The following is a 19,321-nucleotide window of genomic DNA, read 5'->3' as shown; positions in this document are numbered from 1 at the left end:
TGTCTCCTTCCTGAGCGGAATAATGGCTGCGTGTTTATACTTGTGTACAATTTTTTGTACAGATGAATGTGGTACCTTCAGGCATTTGGAAATGTCTCCCAAGGATTAACCAGTCTTGTGGAGGTCCTAAATTTTTTTTCTGAGGTCTTGGCCGATTTCCTTTGATTTTCCCATGATGTCAAGCAAAAAGGCACTGAGTTTGAAGGTAGGCCTTAAAATACATCCACAGGTACACCTCCAATTCAGTACACCTCCAGTCAGAAGCTAATTAGCTAATTGGCTAATTGCCTAAAGGCTTGACATCATTTTCTGGAATTTTCCAAGCTGCTTAAAGGCAGAGTTTACTTAGTGTATGTAAACTTCTGACCCACTGAAATTGTGATATAGTCAATTAAAAGTGAAACAATCTGTCTGTAAACAATTGTTGGAAAAATTACTCATGTCATGCACAAAGTAGATGTCCTAAATGGCTTGTCAAAATTATAGATTGCTAATATGAAATCTGTGGAGTGGTTAAAAAATGAGTTTTAATGACTTCAACCTAACTGTATGTTAACTTCTGACTTCAGCTGTATATAACATTGTGAGTGAAACATATGTGGATATATGGCACTACAGTTACCGGTTACCACCTCAAAGCATTATCTGATATGATCATCAACTTACCATAAAAATGATTAAAAAAAAAAGAGTAGATATATCTTCTTATTCTTGCATAAAGAAATATATCAACTTTGTTATGACATAAGCTTACAGTTTACTTTTAAATACAACTAATGACGTATAAAATAAACTGCTTCAATTTAGAAACAGATTTTAATTTAGTATGAAGAATTCATATGAAGAATTATTTGTACATTAATGCCACACATATACCTTATTACAAATGAAGTAATGCTAAACAGTCTGGTCCTTCTTATTCTTCAAAATGCTTTTTTCTGTCAAAATATACACACAATAAGGACACAATGAATAAAAACATTTATCATTTTGAGTAGTATTATGACACGTAAGCTGATGTCAGCACTTCCTCAAACATTGTGGCGTAGGAATTTTTGAGGAAATCCACATAGTTTTGAATGCTCTGTTTGTGGCTCTCTGATTGGTCCAGACTCAGTTGTAAATCTCTCAGACGGACTTCATATTGATTTTCGCTCTGAAGAACAAGAGACAAGAATCATTCTGTGAAAACAGCCAAATTTAGTTCACTACAATCTCATCAATAAAACACTGAATGATGAAAAGATAAACAGGATTGTTGTATAATGGGAAGATAAGTGGACTATTTAACATCAACATGAATTAAAATGGACCCTATTTACTTTCTAAATACACATTCTTAGTCTGATTGTGAATGATTCATCAGCACACGTTATTCCAAAGAAAGAAATGTTTGTCTCAGTAATCTGTAATTAAAATGTAATAACTTGCTTCACTTGAAATTACTTTCTTTTTCGACTGACTTCTCCAAGTCTTATTTTTCAACTCATCCTCTTCAACAACCTGACTATTCTAGGATGCAACAACTACTTTTCATGGTCCAATCACTTCCCAATGAAAAACAAAATGTCCCATTTTCTTGTTTAATATCACAGCATGCAAGTTAAATGGGCTACAAATGATGTTTCATATTGACTTCAACAGCAGTAGAGGGATATTAAGTGTGGATGAAATCAGACAAAAGGACAGGTAGACTGAACAGATGAAGAGATGGACACTAACAGAAAGCTTGCTCTGTCTGAGCTGTTGAAGTTCTTTCTCTCTTCTTGTCTTTTCAGCCTCTAGTTGCATGAGCTTGTTCTGCAGGACATTCTCTCTGGCACAGGCCTTCTCCTTCACTTTACACACCTGCACAGGACAAAAACAACAGTAAATGTAATTCATAGTCTACAAAGGTGAACTTCCAAGACCTACACACTCTCATGGTGAAATCTTAAGGATTCGTACAACTTTTCTAATTCGGCTAATTCGTATGATATCGTACGACTGCACTCGTTTGAATTCATACGACTTTGCAGCCAATTATGTCACTGAACATCTTTTCCATCTAATATGCGACAATTACTTGCTTCTGTCACACACAACAGCTTCCTATCATGTTTACACACTACTGATCGGTTAGGTTTACATAAGGGTTTGGGTAAGGGCATAATATTCTTAAGTATGTCCTTAACGCCTCGTGCATGGAACTCGCGCTTACTTCTGCATTAGACATCCGGGAATTTGCAAGTGATGAAATTGTATGAAATCATACGAAATAGCCAACTCGTAAAATATGCAGGAATTTTCATCAGATCGGGTTGTCCATGACACATATTTCATCTCAAAATCATCTAAGAATACAAAAATATCTTTTAAAGGTAAGTGAAAGAGTCAGTGGATGAGCATGAAGCTGTACCTGCCGTTTAAGATCTGTGAGAGTCTCCTCCAGCTGCCGGTTGAGAGTCTGACACTCATCGGAGCGCTGTTGCAGTCGTCTGCTGCTGTAGTGCAGCTCATCCTCTTGAGCCGTCAGTCTGTGGATGAGCTCTCTGTTCTCACACAGGACCTCCTCTAGTCTCCTTTCATTCAAACACATATTCAACAGCAGTTCAGTTTGCATGTTTATACAGTACAGTATGAATTCACTTTAAAGAATAACATTAAATACATAAAGCTGCAAGCGGCAATTATGGGGTCAAGCATATCATGATGCACGCTGAGCTCGATTCAGAGAATTAAAGGATACCAGAATTGTTGCAGCCAATATTTGGCCAATCAATTCTAACATTTTTATCAGTTTGAACTCTAAATTATATCGTTTTATCAGAAGGTCATTAAACTGCTCTGGTAGTCTCAGGACAAAATCCTGAGGCATTGTCAAAATTCAGTGGATTATAAACGGAGATTAGAGTGCTGGGGAAATGTTGAATTATTTCAGTATTATTTCATTATTTGCAGATTTGCATAGAGTACCGCATTTGTATTTCCTGTGTTTTCTGATTCATTTTACGGGATGAGGAATACAGTATATGTTCATGGGGATACATTTTGTCTCACACAAGGCAAAAGTGTGAATGTTTGCATGTTTATGTGAACAACTTGCTAATCACTTTCCATAATGTAGAGTTTTCACTCATTGTCTTTTAATTTATTCTGATTCTTTATCCACTGATGTTTAATGCCGGTTGATCGTGTGTTAGTTCCCTCACATTTGCTGATGCGTGTGCCCTCACGAATGCTTGATTTCTCCAAAGACTCCTTTTGTCATGCAGAACACTATGATTAGTTATTATTCAAGGTTTGCCATGCCTTTCTGACAACTGTTGTTGTGCTACTCCTACAGATTTGTTTCCTGCTTGCAACTACGTATACGCATCACTCCAAATGCTCAAGCTCTTCCAGACAGGAAAGCGGAAGCGGAAGTTCTAGCAGGAAGATTTGGGATCTTTCTGCTTTCATTCAATCAGGCATCTCATCCAATCAAAATCCAGCCTTTGCTTTATAAGCTCACGCAGCTGCCTTTCATTGCTCGTAATGCCTCATTGTTTTCACCCCCCACCACCACGAGTTTAGATCCTGTCCTAGGTAGGTGTAAGCTCCACTTCCCTGCCGTGATCGCCTTCTGACAGGATCTGACTGTTTGGGCAAGTATCTGAGCGCTGAACCGTAGGACGGGACTTACACCAAATGATCTAAATATCGCTACATTCGTATTTATTCTGATCATCCAGAGTCTTTTCTGATAGAAACTCACTTCTGAAGGTGATTCAGTTTCTGTTGCAGTTGAGAGTTGTTTTCATCAACTGACTCTTTCATCTCCAGTGAAGTCTTGACATTCTCCTTCTGCATGTTCAGCTGTAAGTCAAGAAGAGTTTTAGTAATCTAAATAAGCTATTTGATCTTTAGCAGTCACAAGGAAAATGTATTCACCATGCTAAACACTCATATTACTGCAGAATAAACAGCAGCATTATTGAGTGAATCTGAACAGCACACAATTAAACTATCACCTCATGTTTGCTGTTAGTCAATGATCAAAGGTGCACAAACACACACCGTATCCTGCAGCTGTCTTATGGACTCAGTCTTTTGTGTGCATTTCTGCTCAGAGCGTCGCAGGTCTTCCTGGTAGTGCTGCAGGTTCTGCTCTGTGACAACCAGTAACTCTGGATACACCTGCAGCTCCTGCAAGCGCTGCTCCAGATCCTCACGCGCCTGAGAGAGGATGATCAGAGAGGTCAGGATAGACAGGTCGAGATTTTTGGTCCAACCTGTGCTGCCTAGCATGACTAAGATATTAAAAGAACAGTTAACCCAAAAGTGAATACTGTATACCTTCAGAAGATTTGGAATATGATGCACGAGTCGCATGGACTCTTTAAAGCTTGAAAGCAGAATCACTGTCCATTGCCATTTGTGCAAAAAAAGAGTGAGCAGTTTTTTTTTTTTTTTTTTTTTTTATGTTCCACTGAACAAAAGAAAGTGTTACAGGTTTGGAGTGACATGAGGGTGAGTAAATGATGATATCATTTCATTTTTGGGTGAACTATTCCTTTAAAAAAAGCAGCCAGTGCATTTCAATGAAGTATTTCCATAAGATACACTGAGTCCAGTGCCGTAAGTACAATATGTCCATCAGCGTAATGCACAGCTCTTTGTGGTTAATACATGCTGAAGGAAGTAAATAATTATACAGTATTAAATTGTATTACCAGAATGATCTCAACATCTCGTCCCTCTCTTGTGTCATGAGTTTGTTGAATGAGGCTCTCCAGCTTGATTTTCAGCTCTGTGATCTCAGCTTTGAGTTCTGCTACCTGTCAAATACATCTGATTACTGAAACTAACACAAGACGTTTGCCAAGTTGATCAAGTAATAAAAATATATTAAGTAATCTTCAAAGTTTCTGGCTAAAGATGCCGTTTATATGCAATCACCTGATGCTGGTACTGTTCAGTTTGATGTTTGCTCTCCTCTGCAAGCTCATTTTGTTCCTGAAGAGCAGCTTGGGAGATCTGCAACTTTTGCTCAATATCAGCAATGGAGCTCTGAGTGAGGAAAATAAATGATATGAGAGCACCTAATGTCCACAGTAAAAATGTAATGGATCACAAAATAGAGCAGGACTAAAACACATTTGGATTTCAGGGGACTTTTTTTTCAGCATGTAATATAAATAGCATTCATTCATGTTAGGATATAGCAAAAAAAAAAAAAAAAAAAAAAAACTATTTTAAAAATATATATGCAAATTAATACATTAATAATATTTAAATCAAATAAATAATTTCATGTCATTTTTTTACATTAATGCATTTTGAGACTTATGCTCACATTTCACTGTATTTTAAAATTTCATGATATATTTAGTCATTTTTGTCTGCAATATCCCTACATAAATAAATACGTTTTTACAATGTAAACATAGGTGTTTATTAAAGAAAATTGTAAATCTCAAGTCATATAACTTTATAAGTGATGGCTTCGCAGACGTCTTAAAGAAATGTTCCGGGTTCAAGTTAAGCTCAATCTACAGCATTTGTGGCATAATATTGTGTAACACAGTTCAATGGAAAGCAGGCGGCGAGAACCAGCTTAACAATATAAATAATATTTTAATAATAAACTGAACAAAAAAGACAAACACACACAGGTTTCGGACAGCTGTCTGTAACTCTCTCTCCCTCTCTGATGCTCTGGCATGCCTTTTTAAGTCTCCCTCCGTCATCACTATAATGAGAGACAGGTGTTAGAGATAATTATGAACCAGGTGACGAGTCTTACCGCTCTCCCTCTCCCGCAGACCGACACATGACCACGGCCCCCATGCCACATACTGATTAACACAAAAAATTATTTTGACTTGTTCCTCCTTTTCTTTAAAAACAAAAACATGGGTTACAATGAGGCATTTGCAATGGAAGTGAATGGGGCCAATTTGTTTATGTTAAAATACTCACTTTTTTAAAAGCATAACCACAAGACATAAAGCATATGTGTGTAAACATGATTTTAGTGTGATAAAATCACTTACAAACCTTATCTGTGTAAAGATATAGCCAAATTTACAACTTCGTTACCATGACGATGTAATTTCAACAAATCCTTAAACCCTAAAACGGCTGTAAAAAAATGACAATTTAAACAACTTTACAGCTCAAATAATACATGAGTTTTAACAGAAGAATTCATGCAAATGCTTTTATAAAATTATAAGCTTCACATTTCTGCCTTTAAACCCTCCAACAATTGGCCGCCATTCACTTCCATTGTAAGTGCCTCACTGTAACCTCCGTTTTTGCTTTTTTTTTTTTTTATTAAAAGGAGGGACGAGTCGAAATACATTTTTGAGGTAATCAACATTATACCACAAATGCTGTCGATTGAGCTAAACTTGTATTTAACCTGGAATATTCCTTTAAATCTTTTTTTCTAAGCCTGTTAGAAATTAACCTCGACTCTGAGCAGATGTGAAGTACACACATGTGAAAGGATTAGTTCACCCAAAAATAACAATTCAGTCATTGTTTACTCACCTGTGATGTTATAACCTTATATTACTTTTTTATTTTTTTAACGCAAAGGGAGAAATTGTGAAAAATGTTTGTGCTCAGAGATGTCATACAATGGCAGTTTATGGCGACCACCTCTTCAAGCTTCAAAAGATCACAAAAGTATAATTCAGAAGTCTAATAAATTATTGTATGCGACTCATGTTGTTTGGATGGAATAAGATTAGGTTTGGTGAGAAACGAACTGAAATCGAATGTATTATTAAGTGAAACTCTCGACCGACCATTGATTTCCCGTGCGCATTCATGAGTCTGCACACGAGCTTTAGAGCTCCTTGCACGAGAGCAGTAGTTACACGCTGCCGTTGTTACATGCAAGGTGGGGCATTCAAGCTAAAACTTATTTTGTTTCGCTTCAAAAGGACCAGATCTTTCAAACATGCCTGAAGAGTTTGTAGTCGAAAAATAGATGCATTTCTATGACCAGCCTTATTTTTTGAACTGATGTCCTCAATCAAATAGAGTGATGGAGGTGGCTGAAGGTACATGTAAAGAGGAGGCGAGAAGCAGCTTTCAGGTAAGGATTTATTTTTCTCTTTGCAGCACAATTGCAGTCTCAGCGTCTTTGCATTATTCACTAAGTTGAACTATAATCACACACCGCTTCACCAAAATAAAACTCTCATCATTTGTAATAACAAAACTCTTGCTTCTTGTTCGGGTCTGTGGTGCCCAGGCTCTCTCTCCTTTCTACTTGCGGTGTGGCTCTATTTATCCGCTCTCCCCATGCTTACTGAAATTAGAGACAGGTGTTAGACATAATTTAGCTCAGGTGTAAGTGCCCTTACCGCTTTCTCTCTCTCCGGAGAGATGCTTGACCATGCCCCCGCTGCCACATATCCCCACCGCCCGACTCAGGCCGGGGCGGCATCCGGCCTGCCTACCACTCCCCCCCCATTCCTGGAAAGGAAGTCGGCGACAGCCATCTGCGCCCCCGGTCTATGGACCACCTTGAACTTAAACGGCTGAAGAGCCAGATACCAATGGGTGATCCGGGCATTGGTATCTTTCATGCGGTGGAGCCACTGGAGTGGGGCGTGATCGGAACAGAGGGTGAAGGCCCGCCCCAACAGGTAGTATCGGAGAGTGAGGACCGCCCACTTGATGGCAAGACACTCCTTTTCTACGGTGCTGTACTTAGTTTCCCTCAAGGAGAGCTTACGACTAATGTACAACACTGGGCGCTCCTCCCCCTCCGCCACCTGCGAGAGTACGGCCCCCAGCCCCCTGTCTGAAGCATCTGTCTGTAAAACAAAAGGGAGAGAGAAGTCAGGTGAATGTAAAAGCGGCCCCCCGCAAAGTGCAGCTTTAACTTGCGTGAACGCCCGCTGACACTGCTCTGTCCACTGGACCAGATCTGGAGCTCCGTTTTTAGTGAGATCAGTCAGCGGGCTGGTGACGTCCGAATAATTAGGCACGAACCTTCTATAATAGCCAGCCAGCCCCAGGAACTGTCTCACCCCCTTTTTGGTCTTGGGTCTCGGGCAGGTTGCAATCGCCGCTGTCTTGTCAATTTGGGGACGCACCTGCCCGTGGCCCAAGTGGAACCCCAGATACCGTACCTCCACCCGTCCAATCGCACACTTCTTTGGGTTCGCTGTGAGTCCCGCTTGGCGCAGCGATCTCAGAACTGACCTCAGATGTTGCATGTGCCGCTGCCAATCACTGCTATAAATGATGATGTCATCTAATTAGGCAGTGGCGTAGGCTGAATGCGGTCTGAGGATTCGGTCCATGAGACGCTGAAACGTAGCCGGGGCCCCAAACAAACCGAACGGAAGTGTCACAAATTGGTGTAATCCAAACGGTGTAGAGAAGGCGGTTTTCTCATGGGAAATTGGTGTCAAGGGGATCTGCCAATAACCCTTCGTCAAATCCAATGTCGAGTAAAATCGAGCAGTGCCCAACCGATCGAGCAACTCATCAACGCGAGGCATTGGATATGCATCAAATTTAGACACCGCGTTGACTTTTCTATAATCCACACAGGATCGTACAGACCCGTCGCTCTTAGGCACTAGAACAACTGGGCTGGACCAATCACTGTGGGATTCTTCTATTACCCCCATATCGAGCATTGCATCTAATTCTTCCCGAACGATTTTTTTCTTGTGTTCAGGTAATCGATAGGGGCGGCTACGTACCACGACCCCCAGCTCGGTCTCGAGGTGGTGATGAATGAGGTTTGTACGCCCCGGTAGAGGGGAGAACACGTCCACAAACTCCTGTTGCAGCCTAGCAACCTCCGCAAGTTGACTCGGTGAGAGGTGGTCTCCGCAAGTGACCGGGGTAAACTGTTTATGCTTTGAACTCACCTTCTCGGGAACTACCATAGTCAACGTCACGGGAACCGCCTCCCTCCACAATTTCAGGAGACTGAGATGGTATATTTGATGTGCGTCCCCTCTATCGGTTCGTTAACCTCATAATCGAGATATCCCACTCGTCGTGTGACCTCAAAGGGTCCTTGCCACTTGGCGAGTAATTTAGAGCTCAATGTGGGAAGCAATACAAGCACTTTATCTCCCGGTGCAAATTCCCTTAGCTGAGCTCCCCTGTCATACAGTCGGCGCTGTCGTTCTTGAGCTTGGAGCAAATTCTCCTGTGTTAGCTGTCCCAAAGTGTGGAGTTTTGCTCTAAGATCAAGAATGTACTGAATTTCATTTTTGCTGTTTGAAGGTCCCTCCTCCCAGGCCTCTCGCAATACATCAAGCACGCCGCGTGGGCGTCGCCCATACAGCTCGAATGGGGAGAAGCCAGTGGAGGCTTGTGGGACCTCTCGTACTGCAAATAACAGGGGGTCGAGCCATTTATCCCAATTTCTAGCATCGTCGTGTACGAACTTACGAATCATGTTTTTGAAGGTTTTATTAAATCGTTCCACCAGGCCATCCGTTTGAGGATGGTATACACTGGTGCGAATCGATTTAATATTTAACAACTCGTATAGTTCGCGTAGTGTCCGTGACATAAATGTTGTGCCCTGATCGGTGAGGATTTCTTTCGGAATCCCCACCCGGGAGATTATTTTGAAGAGCGCCTCCGCAACACTGCGTGCTGATATGTTGCGAAGAGGCACTGCTTCCGGATATCGCGTTGCATAGTCCACTAGGACCAATACAAAGCGATGTCCGCGTGCTGACCGTTCTAATGGCCCGACAAGGTCCATTCCAATTCTCTCAAAGGGGACCTCAATCAAAGAGAGAGGGCGCAATGGTGCTTTTGGGGTGGCCGGTGAGTTAACCAGTTGGCATTCGCGGCATGCCGCACACCACCTGCGGACGTCACCGCCAATGCCCGGCCAATAGAAACGGGCTATTAGACAGTTCAGTGTTTTCCTTTCTCCTAGATGACCCGCCATGGGATTATAATGAGTCACCTGGAATACCATTTCCCGACGGCTCCTTGGAATCAAAAGTTGTGTTGTATCCTCTTTAGTTTGAGTATCCTGTGTCACTCTATACAACCGCTCATTTATAATCGCAAAATAGGGATATGAAAGGGCAATGTCCGGCTGGAGTCGTTGACCATCGATGACTCTCACTTTGTCGAAAGCGTGTTTGAGGGTTTCGTCTCGCGACTGCTCCAAAGGGAAATCCCCCTCAGGGAATTCCCTGAGAAGGGGAAGGGTTGCAGCCTCTCCCCCTCTCTCGTCATTATGACGTGGAGCTGTCGAGGACGGCCCCGGCTCCGCCTCCCCTGCCAGAGCATCGCACATTACACATCTCCCTAACTTCGTACAGGACCCATCCACGCAAATTCCCTTTAATAAAACTCTAAAATTAGGCCAATCAGTCCCCAAAATCAGCGGATGGGTGAGGCGGGAACTAACCGCGGCCTCCACTTTATGCTTTTCCCCCTGGAATTTAATCGTCAGGGTCACTACCGGATACTTGTGAATATCCCCATGCACACATTTCACCTTCACTGTTTTAGTTGTGACCAATGCCTCGGGATGAACCAGGCGTTGGTGGATAGTGGTTTGATTACACCCGGTGTCCACCAACGCTTGGCGAGTACCCCCCTTGACACTTACCGGTATCCGGTATGCTCAGGCCCGGTCGGGGACAGCTTGTGGGAGGTCAGAGACCTGCACCACCGTCCCCAGCTCCATCAGAGGGCACTGATCTCGGAAGTGGCTCGGGTCTCCGCACCTCCAGCAGGCCGGCCCAGGTGCAACGCCCGCACTTGCGTCGGCGGGCGCCCCCCCCCTGAGGGGGAGAGTGACGGGGCATTGGGATAGGGGTAGGTGTCACCTCCCACACCCGGGGAACTGGTCTCAGGGGCTGAAGTCCTCCTCGTCTGCGTGGGGCAGGAACGGGACCTGGAGAGAGAGCAGAACGAGAGGAGAGAGGGGAGGGGGAAGAGACAGAGGGAGGAGAAAAAATGTAGGAGGGCTCTTCCGCCCTCGGGATCGCCGCCATGTGGTCCTCCGCAAGCCGGACAGCTTCCTCCAACGACGCCGAGTGGTGGCACTGGACCCACTCCGCCATCCCTTTTGGCAGTCGATGTGTGAATTGCTCCAGTACCACCTGGTCGATAACTCCATCGACGTCGCGGTCCCCCGCTAGCAGCCATCTTCGGCAGGCGTCACGGAGCCGCTGGGCAAAGGCAAACGGGCGGTCGGAGCTCTCCAACTTTAAGCTCCGGAAGAGTTGACAACTTTCCTCCGGAGTGCGACCAACCCGTTGCAAGATGGCTCTCTTTAAATCTCCATAGGCCAGGAGGCTCGTCGCTGGCAGTTGTTGAGCCGCGAGCTGGGCTTCCCCGGACAATAGTGGGATCAGTTGGCCGAGCGGCCAGCCCCAGATCTCGGCGGTCTGCTCAAACAAATCCAGGAAGGCCTCGGGGTCGTCCGCTGCCCCCATTTTCTGTAATGTGGGCAGGGGTAACGGCGTGGGAGTGTCCGGGGTCACGGCTGAGGACGCCTCCTGGCTGAGGAGGCTCCGGATCGCCTGCCGGTCCTCGGCTTGAGCGTGCAGGAGCTCGACAAACCGGCGATCTTGGTCTTGTCGGAGCTCAAGCAATGTCTGCTGGTGGCTCTGATGTAGGCCAGCGAGGGCTTGGAGGATCTCCGCCAACTGGGAGGACTCTACGGGACGACTTCCATCCATTTTCAACCCAAACTTCAATGTCCTGGGTTTCGGCACCAGTGTAAAGAGGAGGCGAGAAGCAGCTTTCCTGGTTCAGGTAAGGATTTATTTTTCTCTTTGCAGCACAATTGCAGTCTCAGCGTCTTTGCATTATTCACTAAGTTGAACTATAATCACACACCGCTTCACCAAAATAAAACTCTCATCATTTGTAATAACAAAACTCTTGCTTCTTGTTCTGGTCTGTGGTGCCCAGGCTCTCTCTCCTTTCTACTTGCGGTGTGGCTCTATTTATCCGCTCTCCCCATGCTTACTGAAATTAGAGACAGGTGTTAGACATAATTTAGCTCAGGTGTAAGTGCCCTTACCACTTTCTCTCTCTCCGGAGAGATGCTTGACCACGCCCCCGCTGCCACAGTACACTTACACACCCAGATGCTACAGTCAGACAGAGAGGAGACCGCAGTTCTTTGGAGGTTTTGCTAACCAAAAGTGAAGTGGAAGAACCGAAGGAAAAGGCAGAGGGAGCGGTAATGTCTGTCACCTCTATTCTGAAATGGTGTGTGTATATGTGTGTGTGTGTGACAGACTTCCGTCTGAAGAGACCTCAGCGAAAACAGTCGGTAGGTGTAATGGTAGTTTTAACCAGCAAGTGAGATGCTGGCTTCAATATAATGTTATCAGAATGATTTTGGACCAGTGTCAGTTCAAATTGGATGGGGTTAACTGACGCGATGCCAAATATAGAAACCAAGCGATCATATGCCATTGCTTGTTGCAGCTGCTTTGGACAAAAACTCTTATTAAAATAGAAATTATAACTTTTATTGCATGTCGTTTGGCATCTGGTTTGGACATGGTGTGACTGTAGCTACCTTCAGCCCCATCTCTCGGTATGATTGGGACTCTGGTTCAAACAAATAAGGCTGGACATTGAAATGCATCTATTCTTCCACTACAAACTATTCAGACATTTTATAAGTTCTGTTCTCTGGTTTGTGTGCAGCTGTGTTGTGTTTTTCTGTTGTTAATATCGCTGGTGGTCCTGTTGAAGCAAAACAAAACAAGTTTTCGCTTGAACGTCCTATCTCGTGAGAAGCTGCAGCGCACTGCTCTCGTGCAAGGAGCTCTAAAGCTTGCATGCAGTCTCATGAACGTGCAGGAGATCAACGCTCTGTCAAGAGTTTCAATTAATAATACATTAGATTTCGGTTTGTTTCTCACCAAACCCTTATTGCATTAGTTTTGAAAAAGACATGAGTAGCATACAATAATTTATTAGACTTCTGAATTATACTTTTGTGTCCTTTTGAAGCTTGAAGAGGTGGTCACCATGAACTGTATGATATCACATTTTTTTTTCATTTATCCCTTTGTGTTATAGGTCATATAGGGTTATAACAACATAGGGGTGAGTAAACAATGACTGAATTTTCATTTTTGGGTGAATTATCCCTTGAGCTTCTTACCTTGAGGGAAGCGTTTTCTCGTCCGAGTTCTTCATTTTCTAAAGTAACTTTCTGCAGCGTGTTCAGTAAGTTTGCACTGGCTGAGTTTGCTGTGTCTCTCTCTCTCTGCAGCTCTGTAGTGAGCACTGCCATTTCACTGTAACCGACATCAATAAATACTTCACAATTTATATAATATTATATAATACATCATTATTATTTTCACATAATATTAATGATAATGAGATCTTTTGCAGTACGGCAAATAATTGTTTGGGAATGGGCTTCATTGTCATGAAATAATACAGCATAAACACTGGTTTGAAGGATGGAAACTTTGTAATGTGTCTGCCCGGAGTCATTACACTGACGCACACACCACAGCACCAGAGCCCTTCTACCACGTTGAGCCTACAAGCTTAGCATAACGTGGCAGTCCCATTGACATTCAATGGGCAGCGCTGTCGTAATAGATCGCAACAGTGACCGCCCACTTTTTCAGCCATCTGGGTTCCGGAAGTATTTTCCCCATTAATTTCTTCCATAGACTTTTAATGAAATCCTTCATAAAGAGTTGTAAGCCATGAACCAAACCAACCAACTCCGAGGTGAATCACAACATCACAAACTTTGTTTTGAGGTAAAAAAGTATTTGAAAATCTGACATAAAGACAAAGGTCTTTCATGAGGGCACAAACTACAATCCCATAAAGCATTACGAATAATGTCATTGAATAAAAAACGATGGGAATATATAAAACTATTGATTTTAGGTTGTTTATTATAAGTATAAAAACAGTATATGTTACGTTTATTGCAAAATATCCCGATATGTACAAATATATAAGCAGTTAAAGGGTGAAAGGAGACTGACTCGATTACATCATTCACAGTGCTTCATGTGAGCGCGCATTCGCTCAGAGGCAAGTTTCGTGGGTTTCGTTGGATGCAGTTCTCTGATTGGTGGATCTTTCTCTGGTGTACCATGGGTAATGTAATTGTTTACCATGAATTCCACCATGAAGGAGCACAATACTTGTTGACCCCTCTCCAAACATAGCGCTTATGGTTGTTACCATAAAGCTCTATTTTGGTGTCGTCACTCCAAATTACAGTGTGCCAGAAGCTGTGAAGCGTGTCAAGGTGTTGTCGGGCATATTGTAACCGGGCTTTTTTGTGGCATTGGCTCCTTTCTGGCAACTTGACCATGCATCTCATTTTTGTTCAAGTATCGTCGTATTGTGCTCCTTGAAACAACCACACCATCTTTTTCCAGAGCAGCCTGTATTTCTCCTGAGGTTACCTGTGGGTTTTTCTTTGTATCCCAAACAATTCTTCTGGCAGTTGTGGCTGAAATCTTTCTTGGTCTACTTGACCTTGACTTGGTATCAAGAGTTCCACGAATTTTCCACTTCTTAATAAGTGATTGAACAGTACTGACTAGCATTTTCAAGGCTTTGGATATCTTTTTATATCCTTTTCCATCTTTATAAAGTTCCATTACCTTGTTACGCAGGTCTTTTGACAGTTCTTTTCTGCTCCCCATGGCTCAGTATCTAGCCTGCTCAGTGCATGCATGTGAGAGCTAACAAATTCATTGGCTATATATACACAGACACTAATTGCAATTTAAAAAGCCACAGGTATGGGAAATTAACCTTTAATTGCCATTTAAACCTGTGTGTGTCACCTTGTGTGTCTGTAACAAGGCCAAACATTCAAGGATATGTAAACTTTTGATCAGGGCCATTTGGGTGATTTCTGTTATCATTATGATTTAAAAAGGAGCCAGACAACTATGTGATAATAAATGGCATCATATGAACACTATCCTAAAAGACAGTTTTTTTTGCATGATCAGTACTATTTTCAAAATCAATGCCACAATTTCAGAATTTCTGCAAGGGTATGCAAACTTTTGAGCACAACTGTATTTCTTATTTCTCTCTGTTGTTTTTGGTGTGAAAAATGACCTGTGACGTGTTCCTGACAGGTTTTGTGAGATTCACACATTTATGATGCAAATGATTGTTCCACAGATGATATTATTTGGCACACAAATGTATGTGAGATGATGATACTTTTGAAGCGTGTGTATCTGTTCGTCCAGCTGAAGTTTCTCCTCTGTAATCTTCTCCTGTTGTTTCTGCCACATGTTTCTCTCTGCTCTTCTCTGAGTCAACTGAACATCCTACATCACACAATTCACAACAGCTTTTACACCAATCCACCAAACACACAGTGTGTATAAGCAGTAAAAAAACTTAATACAGTTAAAAAAAAAACAATATAGTTAAAATACTATGAGACACAAGGTAATTGGAAGCTGATCACATGATCCTGAGAAAACACACCTTCTCTCTCAGCTGCTTGTAGCATCTCTCCACAGCCGCCTCAAACTTCTCAGCTCTGTGTTTCTGAGCTCGTGTAGCTTTCTTCAGTGCCTCCTTCTCCTGACACGAACTCTCAGACACGAAAGCGATCTGAAGCCTCAGCTCGTCCAGCTCCAGTCTCTGATGTGCAATAGTTCTCTCCAGAGCCTTCACACAAACACACCCATCAATCACTACACTGCTTTACAAGAGACAACACACACATATTTACTCTTTATAAGAACACAGAGTGACTGAGGAAGAGCTTGTAGACTGTTGATTTCAGATTCATTTGAGTGTTCATTGTGTGTTTTTGTGATGTAGTTAAAGATAGTTTTGTAGGTCTCACCCTTAACTGGACAGTCAGACGGTTATTCTGTCCCTCTTTGCTGTGGAGCTGAGTCTGTAGATGAGCCCGCGTAGCTTCAATTGACTTAGACAGCTGAATCACTGACTCTGTGTGCTCCTGGATGGAGGTAGAAAAACGACACAGCTTCATTTGTGATGTTATTATGAATGAACTGTTCTTTTGTCAGTTTAGGACTGGTTTAAATAGCAGAAATTGTGTATTTGCGTCTGACAAATGCTTAAATGTCAATGTATGGAGAATAACAACCTCTAAAGTAAACTAAAATACACTAAATTCACATACTAAAATAAGAATCTGCCATGTTTTCATGGATATGTGCCTTCTGTTTTAATCAGAATACGTAAAAAAAACTCTACAAGTATGCAAGTTATAGACTTACCGTTTCTCTTTTTTGTACAGTCATCAATTCCTCGACCTGTTTCTCTTTTTCAATCAAAGATGACCTTAAATTCTTAGAAAGACAATTCACCAGCATTTATATATACTCATCAAATTAACTTCTAATGACACAGACATGTTCATGACATTCAAATAATATAGTGCAATAGAAAAATAACAAAATATCATTACAACTTTACAGTCAATTAGTGAGAAAATCAACAAGAAAACAGTCTTTATTTAAGCACTGATTATGTGGAATAGTTTTATCTAACACAATGCATCTTTATTGGGTCACCATTATAATAATCTTACCTGATTATCACTCTCAGTCTGTTTTATCTTTTCATGCAACATTTTGATCTGTTTTTCTGTGTCTATCAATCGTACCTGCAAAACACACAACAAAGTCACACCCCCAAATATTTTTGTAATACACCCCAGACAACTTTACATTGGTTTTTTTGGGGTTTTTTTAACAAACATGCACAAATAAAGTTGGCAAATCTCATCAAACCTGCTCCACATGTCCATTAACAGAGTATTTATGCACTACACTTTGCTTTTGGACTGTGTGTTACTTTACAGCTGTGTATACGACTATATGCTGCTGTTTATTGTGTAGTATAGATGATATTATAATGTATGTTAAACTGAATTGTATTGGGCTCTGCTATCAGATGTACATCTTTTATACGCTGATGAGCCAAAACATTATCACCACCTGCCTAATATGCTGTGTGTCCTCCGCGTGCCACCAGAACAGCACCAGCTCACCGAGGAATGGAGTCTACAAGACCTCTGAAGGTGTCCTATGGTATCTGGCACAAATACATTAGCAGCAGATCCTTCAAGTCTGAAAGTAAGGTGCGAGGTGGAACCACTGTGGATTGGACTTGTTGGTCCAGGACATGCCACAGATGCACAATCAGATTGAGATCTGGGGAATTTGGAGGCAAGGGCAACACAATGAACTCTTCATCATGTTCCTCAAACCATTCCCGAACAACGTGTGCAGTGTGGCAGGGCGCATTATCCTGCTGAAAGAGGCCACTGCCATCAGGGAATACCATTGCCATGAAGGGGTGTACCTGGTCTGCAACGATGTTTAGGTAGATGGCACGTGTCAAATTGATGTCCACATGAATGGCCGGACCCAGGGTTTCCCAGCAGAACATTGCCCTGAGCATCACACTCCCTACAAAGGCTTAACATCTTCCCACAGTGCATCCTGGTGCCATCACTTCCCCAGGTAAATGGCGCACACGTACATGGCCGTCCACATGATATAAAAGAAAAATTGGAATCATCGGACCAGGCAACCTTCTTCCACCGCTCCAAGGTCCAGTTCTGATGCTAGCGTGCCAATTTTAGGCACTTTCGATGGTTGTCAGGGGTCATCATAGGCACTGTGACCGGTCTGCAGCTACACAGCCCATACGCAGCAGGGTGCGATGCACTGTGTTGTAACACATTTCTCCCGTAACCATCATTTACATTTTCTGTGACTTGCGCCACAGTAAAACTTCTGTTGGTTCGGACCAGACAGGATAGCCTTCGTTGTCCTCGCGCATCGATGATCCTTGGGCGTCCAACACCCTGTTGCCAGTTTGTGCCTCCTCGGACCACTGTCTGTAGGTACTCACCGCTGCTGACCGAGAGCACCCCACAAGCCTTGCCGTTTCAGAGATGCTTTGACCAATTCATCTGGCCATAACAATTTGGCCCTTGTCAAAGTCGCTCAGGTCTTTACTCCTGCCCATTTCTCCTGCATTCAACACGTTGACTACGAGAACTGATTGTTTGCTTACCATCTAATCTATCCAGATCTTGACATGTGGCCTTGTTAGGAGATGATCAACGTTATTTACCTGTGAGTGGTCATAATGTTTTGGCTCATCAGTGTATATTGCTCTGTATTTTCTTCACGTCATTTGTCTTGTAATAAACGAATCAGAAGTGATGAAGGGCTGATGAACCTCTTCATCCTGGAGTTCTTTCAGCTGCTGTTGGACAGATGAGATCAGACGTCTGAAAACCTCCAGCTTCTCCAGCAACAAGCTCTTCTGTCGTGAAAACCGCTGATCACTGGACGAGCTGGACTCCTGCAAAATGAACAAAATGACATTCTGACAAACACAAAGCTGGAAATTTCAGAGGTAAAGATCATGTCAACCAATTTTGTCTCCACCATAATAGAAGATACGTATTTGTATGAAACTGATGTGTTATTTACTTGCATACAAAGAGTAAAATAAATAGTAAGATGACATACAGTGATCTCATTGTGCAGACTATCTCTGAATGAAAGCAGCTGAACAGCAGCTGATTCAGCAGCACTGAGTGTCTTCAGTAGCAGTTTCTGTCTGTTCAAGGAAACAAACTCACGATTACTAAAGACAAAACATACATTTATGGCTAAAATATTCCATGTGAAATCCTACACAGCTTTCTCTGGTTTGGATTAAATCCCACCATCCATCCATCCATCCACCCATCTCTTGAAAGACTGAGGTTGCTGTTCAGATTTAGGTATTAGTCTCAGAAAGTCAATAATGAAAGAAAGAAAACAAACCTGCTGCTGCTGTCACATTGATTATAATTCATAGCTGGAGTTTGTCGTCATGCTCGCAGGATTATACATACAGTATCTGTATTTACACATCTTAAAATCCTTAAAATCCTGAATATCTCAGTTCCTCTCAAAACAGAGTTGAGCTGCCTAATCTGTTGCTAAGAGTGTGTTTACAACTAATCCAGGGTTGCCAGATATAACTCACATATTCACATCATATTTCAATGCTGTGCACTTAGAAAGACTTGAATACTGCTAAGAAACAGTATGAAAAACACATAATTTCATAATTCGATGAATTTGAGTTAACAAAGACTTGTTTATTATCTAAACGACGAACAATAAAGGTGATCTTTTGGAATTAAAACTAGCCAATTTGGCCACCACAGTGAAACTCGAGGGATTTCATTGGTGTATTTTAAATAACGGCTGCCATTGGCTGTAGCAGAGTATGACGTCACAAAGTCGCGAAGCTACTATTGGATGGAGCAAGCAGAGGAGTATGACGTCGCCTGGCATGCGGAACTGTC

The 19,321-nt window shown here is 42.4% G+C and overlaps 1 protein-coding gene across 1 annotated transcript; it reads right to left on the bottom strand.

Moving 5' to 3' along the window:
* Positions 1-797: 797 nt before the first annotated feature.
* On the bottom strand, positions 798-19,130 carry LOC127441940 (outer dense fiber protein 2-like). The gene is made up of 16 exons (XM_051699531.1): positions 18,792-19,130; positions 18,492-18,582; positions 18,196-18,321; positions 16,532-16,606; positions 16,218-16,289; positions 15,818-15,934; positions 15,451-15,636; positions 15,178-15,287; positions 13,118-13,253; positions 4,921-5,031; positions 4,695-4,799; positions 4,039-4,197; positions 3,737-3,837; positions 2,399-2,561; positions 1,723-1,848; positions 798-1,156 (listed from the first exon to the last, which is right to left on the bottom strand). The coding sequence occupies exons 1-16, from the start codon at positions 18,821-18,823 to the stop codon at positions 1,001-1,003; spliced, it is 1,866 nt and encodes a 621-aa protein (XP_051555491.1). The 5' UTR covers positions 18,824-19,130; the 3' UTR covers positions 798-1,000.
* Positions 19,131-19,321: the final 191 nt, after the last annotated feature.

Source organism: Myxocyprinus asiaticus, chromosome 6 (genome assembly GCF_019703515.2).
Source record: "Myxocyprinus asiaticus isolate MX2 ecotype Aquarium Trade chromosome 6, UBuf_Myxa_2, whole genome shotgun sequence".
Taxonomy (NCBI): domain Eukaryota; kingdom Metazoa; phylum Chordata; class Actinopteri; order Cypriniformes; family Catostomidae; genus Myxocyprinus; species Myxocyprinus asiaticus.
This window is presented reverse-complemented; position numbering and strand designations above follow the sequence as displayed.

Excerpts from the sequence above, each read along its gene's own strand:
- LOC127441940 (XM_051699531.1), bottom strand. The coding sequence starts at position 18,823 with ATGAATTATAATCAATGTGACAGCAGCAGCAG. Across the intron at positions 18,583-18,791 it reads CAATGTGACAGCAGCAGCAG|ACAGAAACTGCTACTGAAGA; the intron begins GTTTGTTTTCTT and ends TTCCTTGAACAG. Across the intron at positions 2,562-3,736 it reads AAACTGAATCACCTTCAGAA|GAGACTAGAGGAGGTCCTGT; the intron begins GTGAGTTTCTAT and ends TTTGAATGAAAG.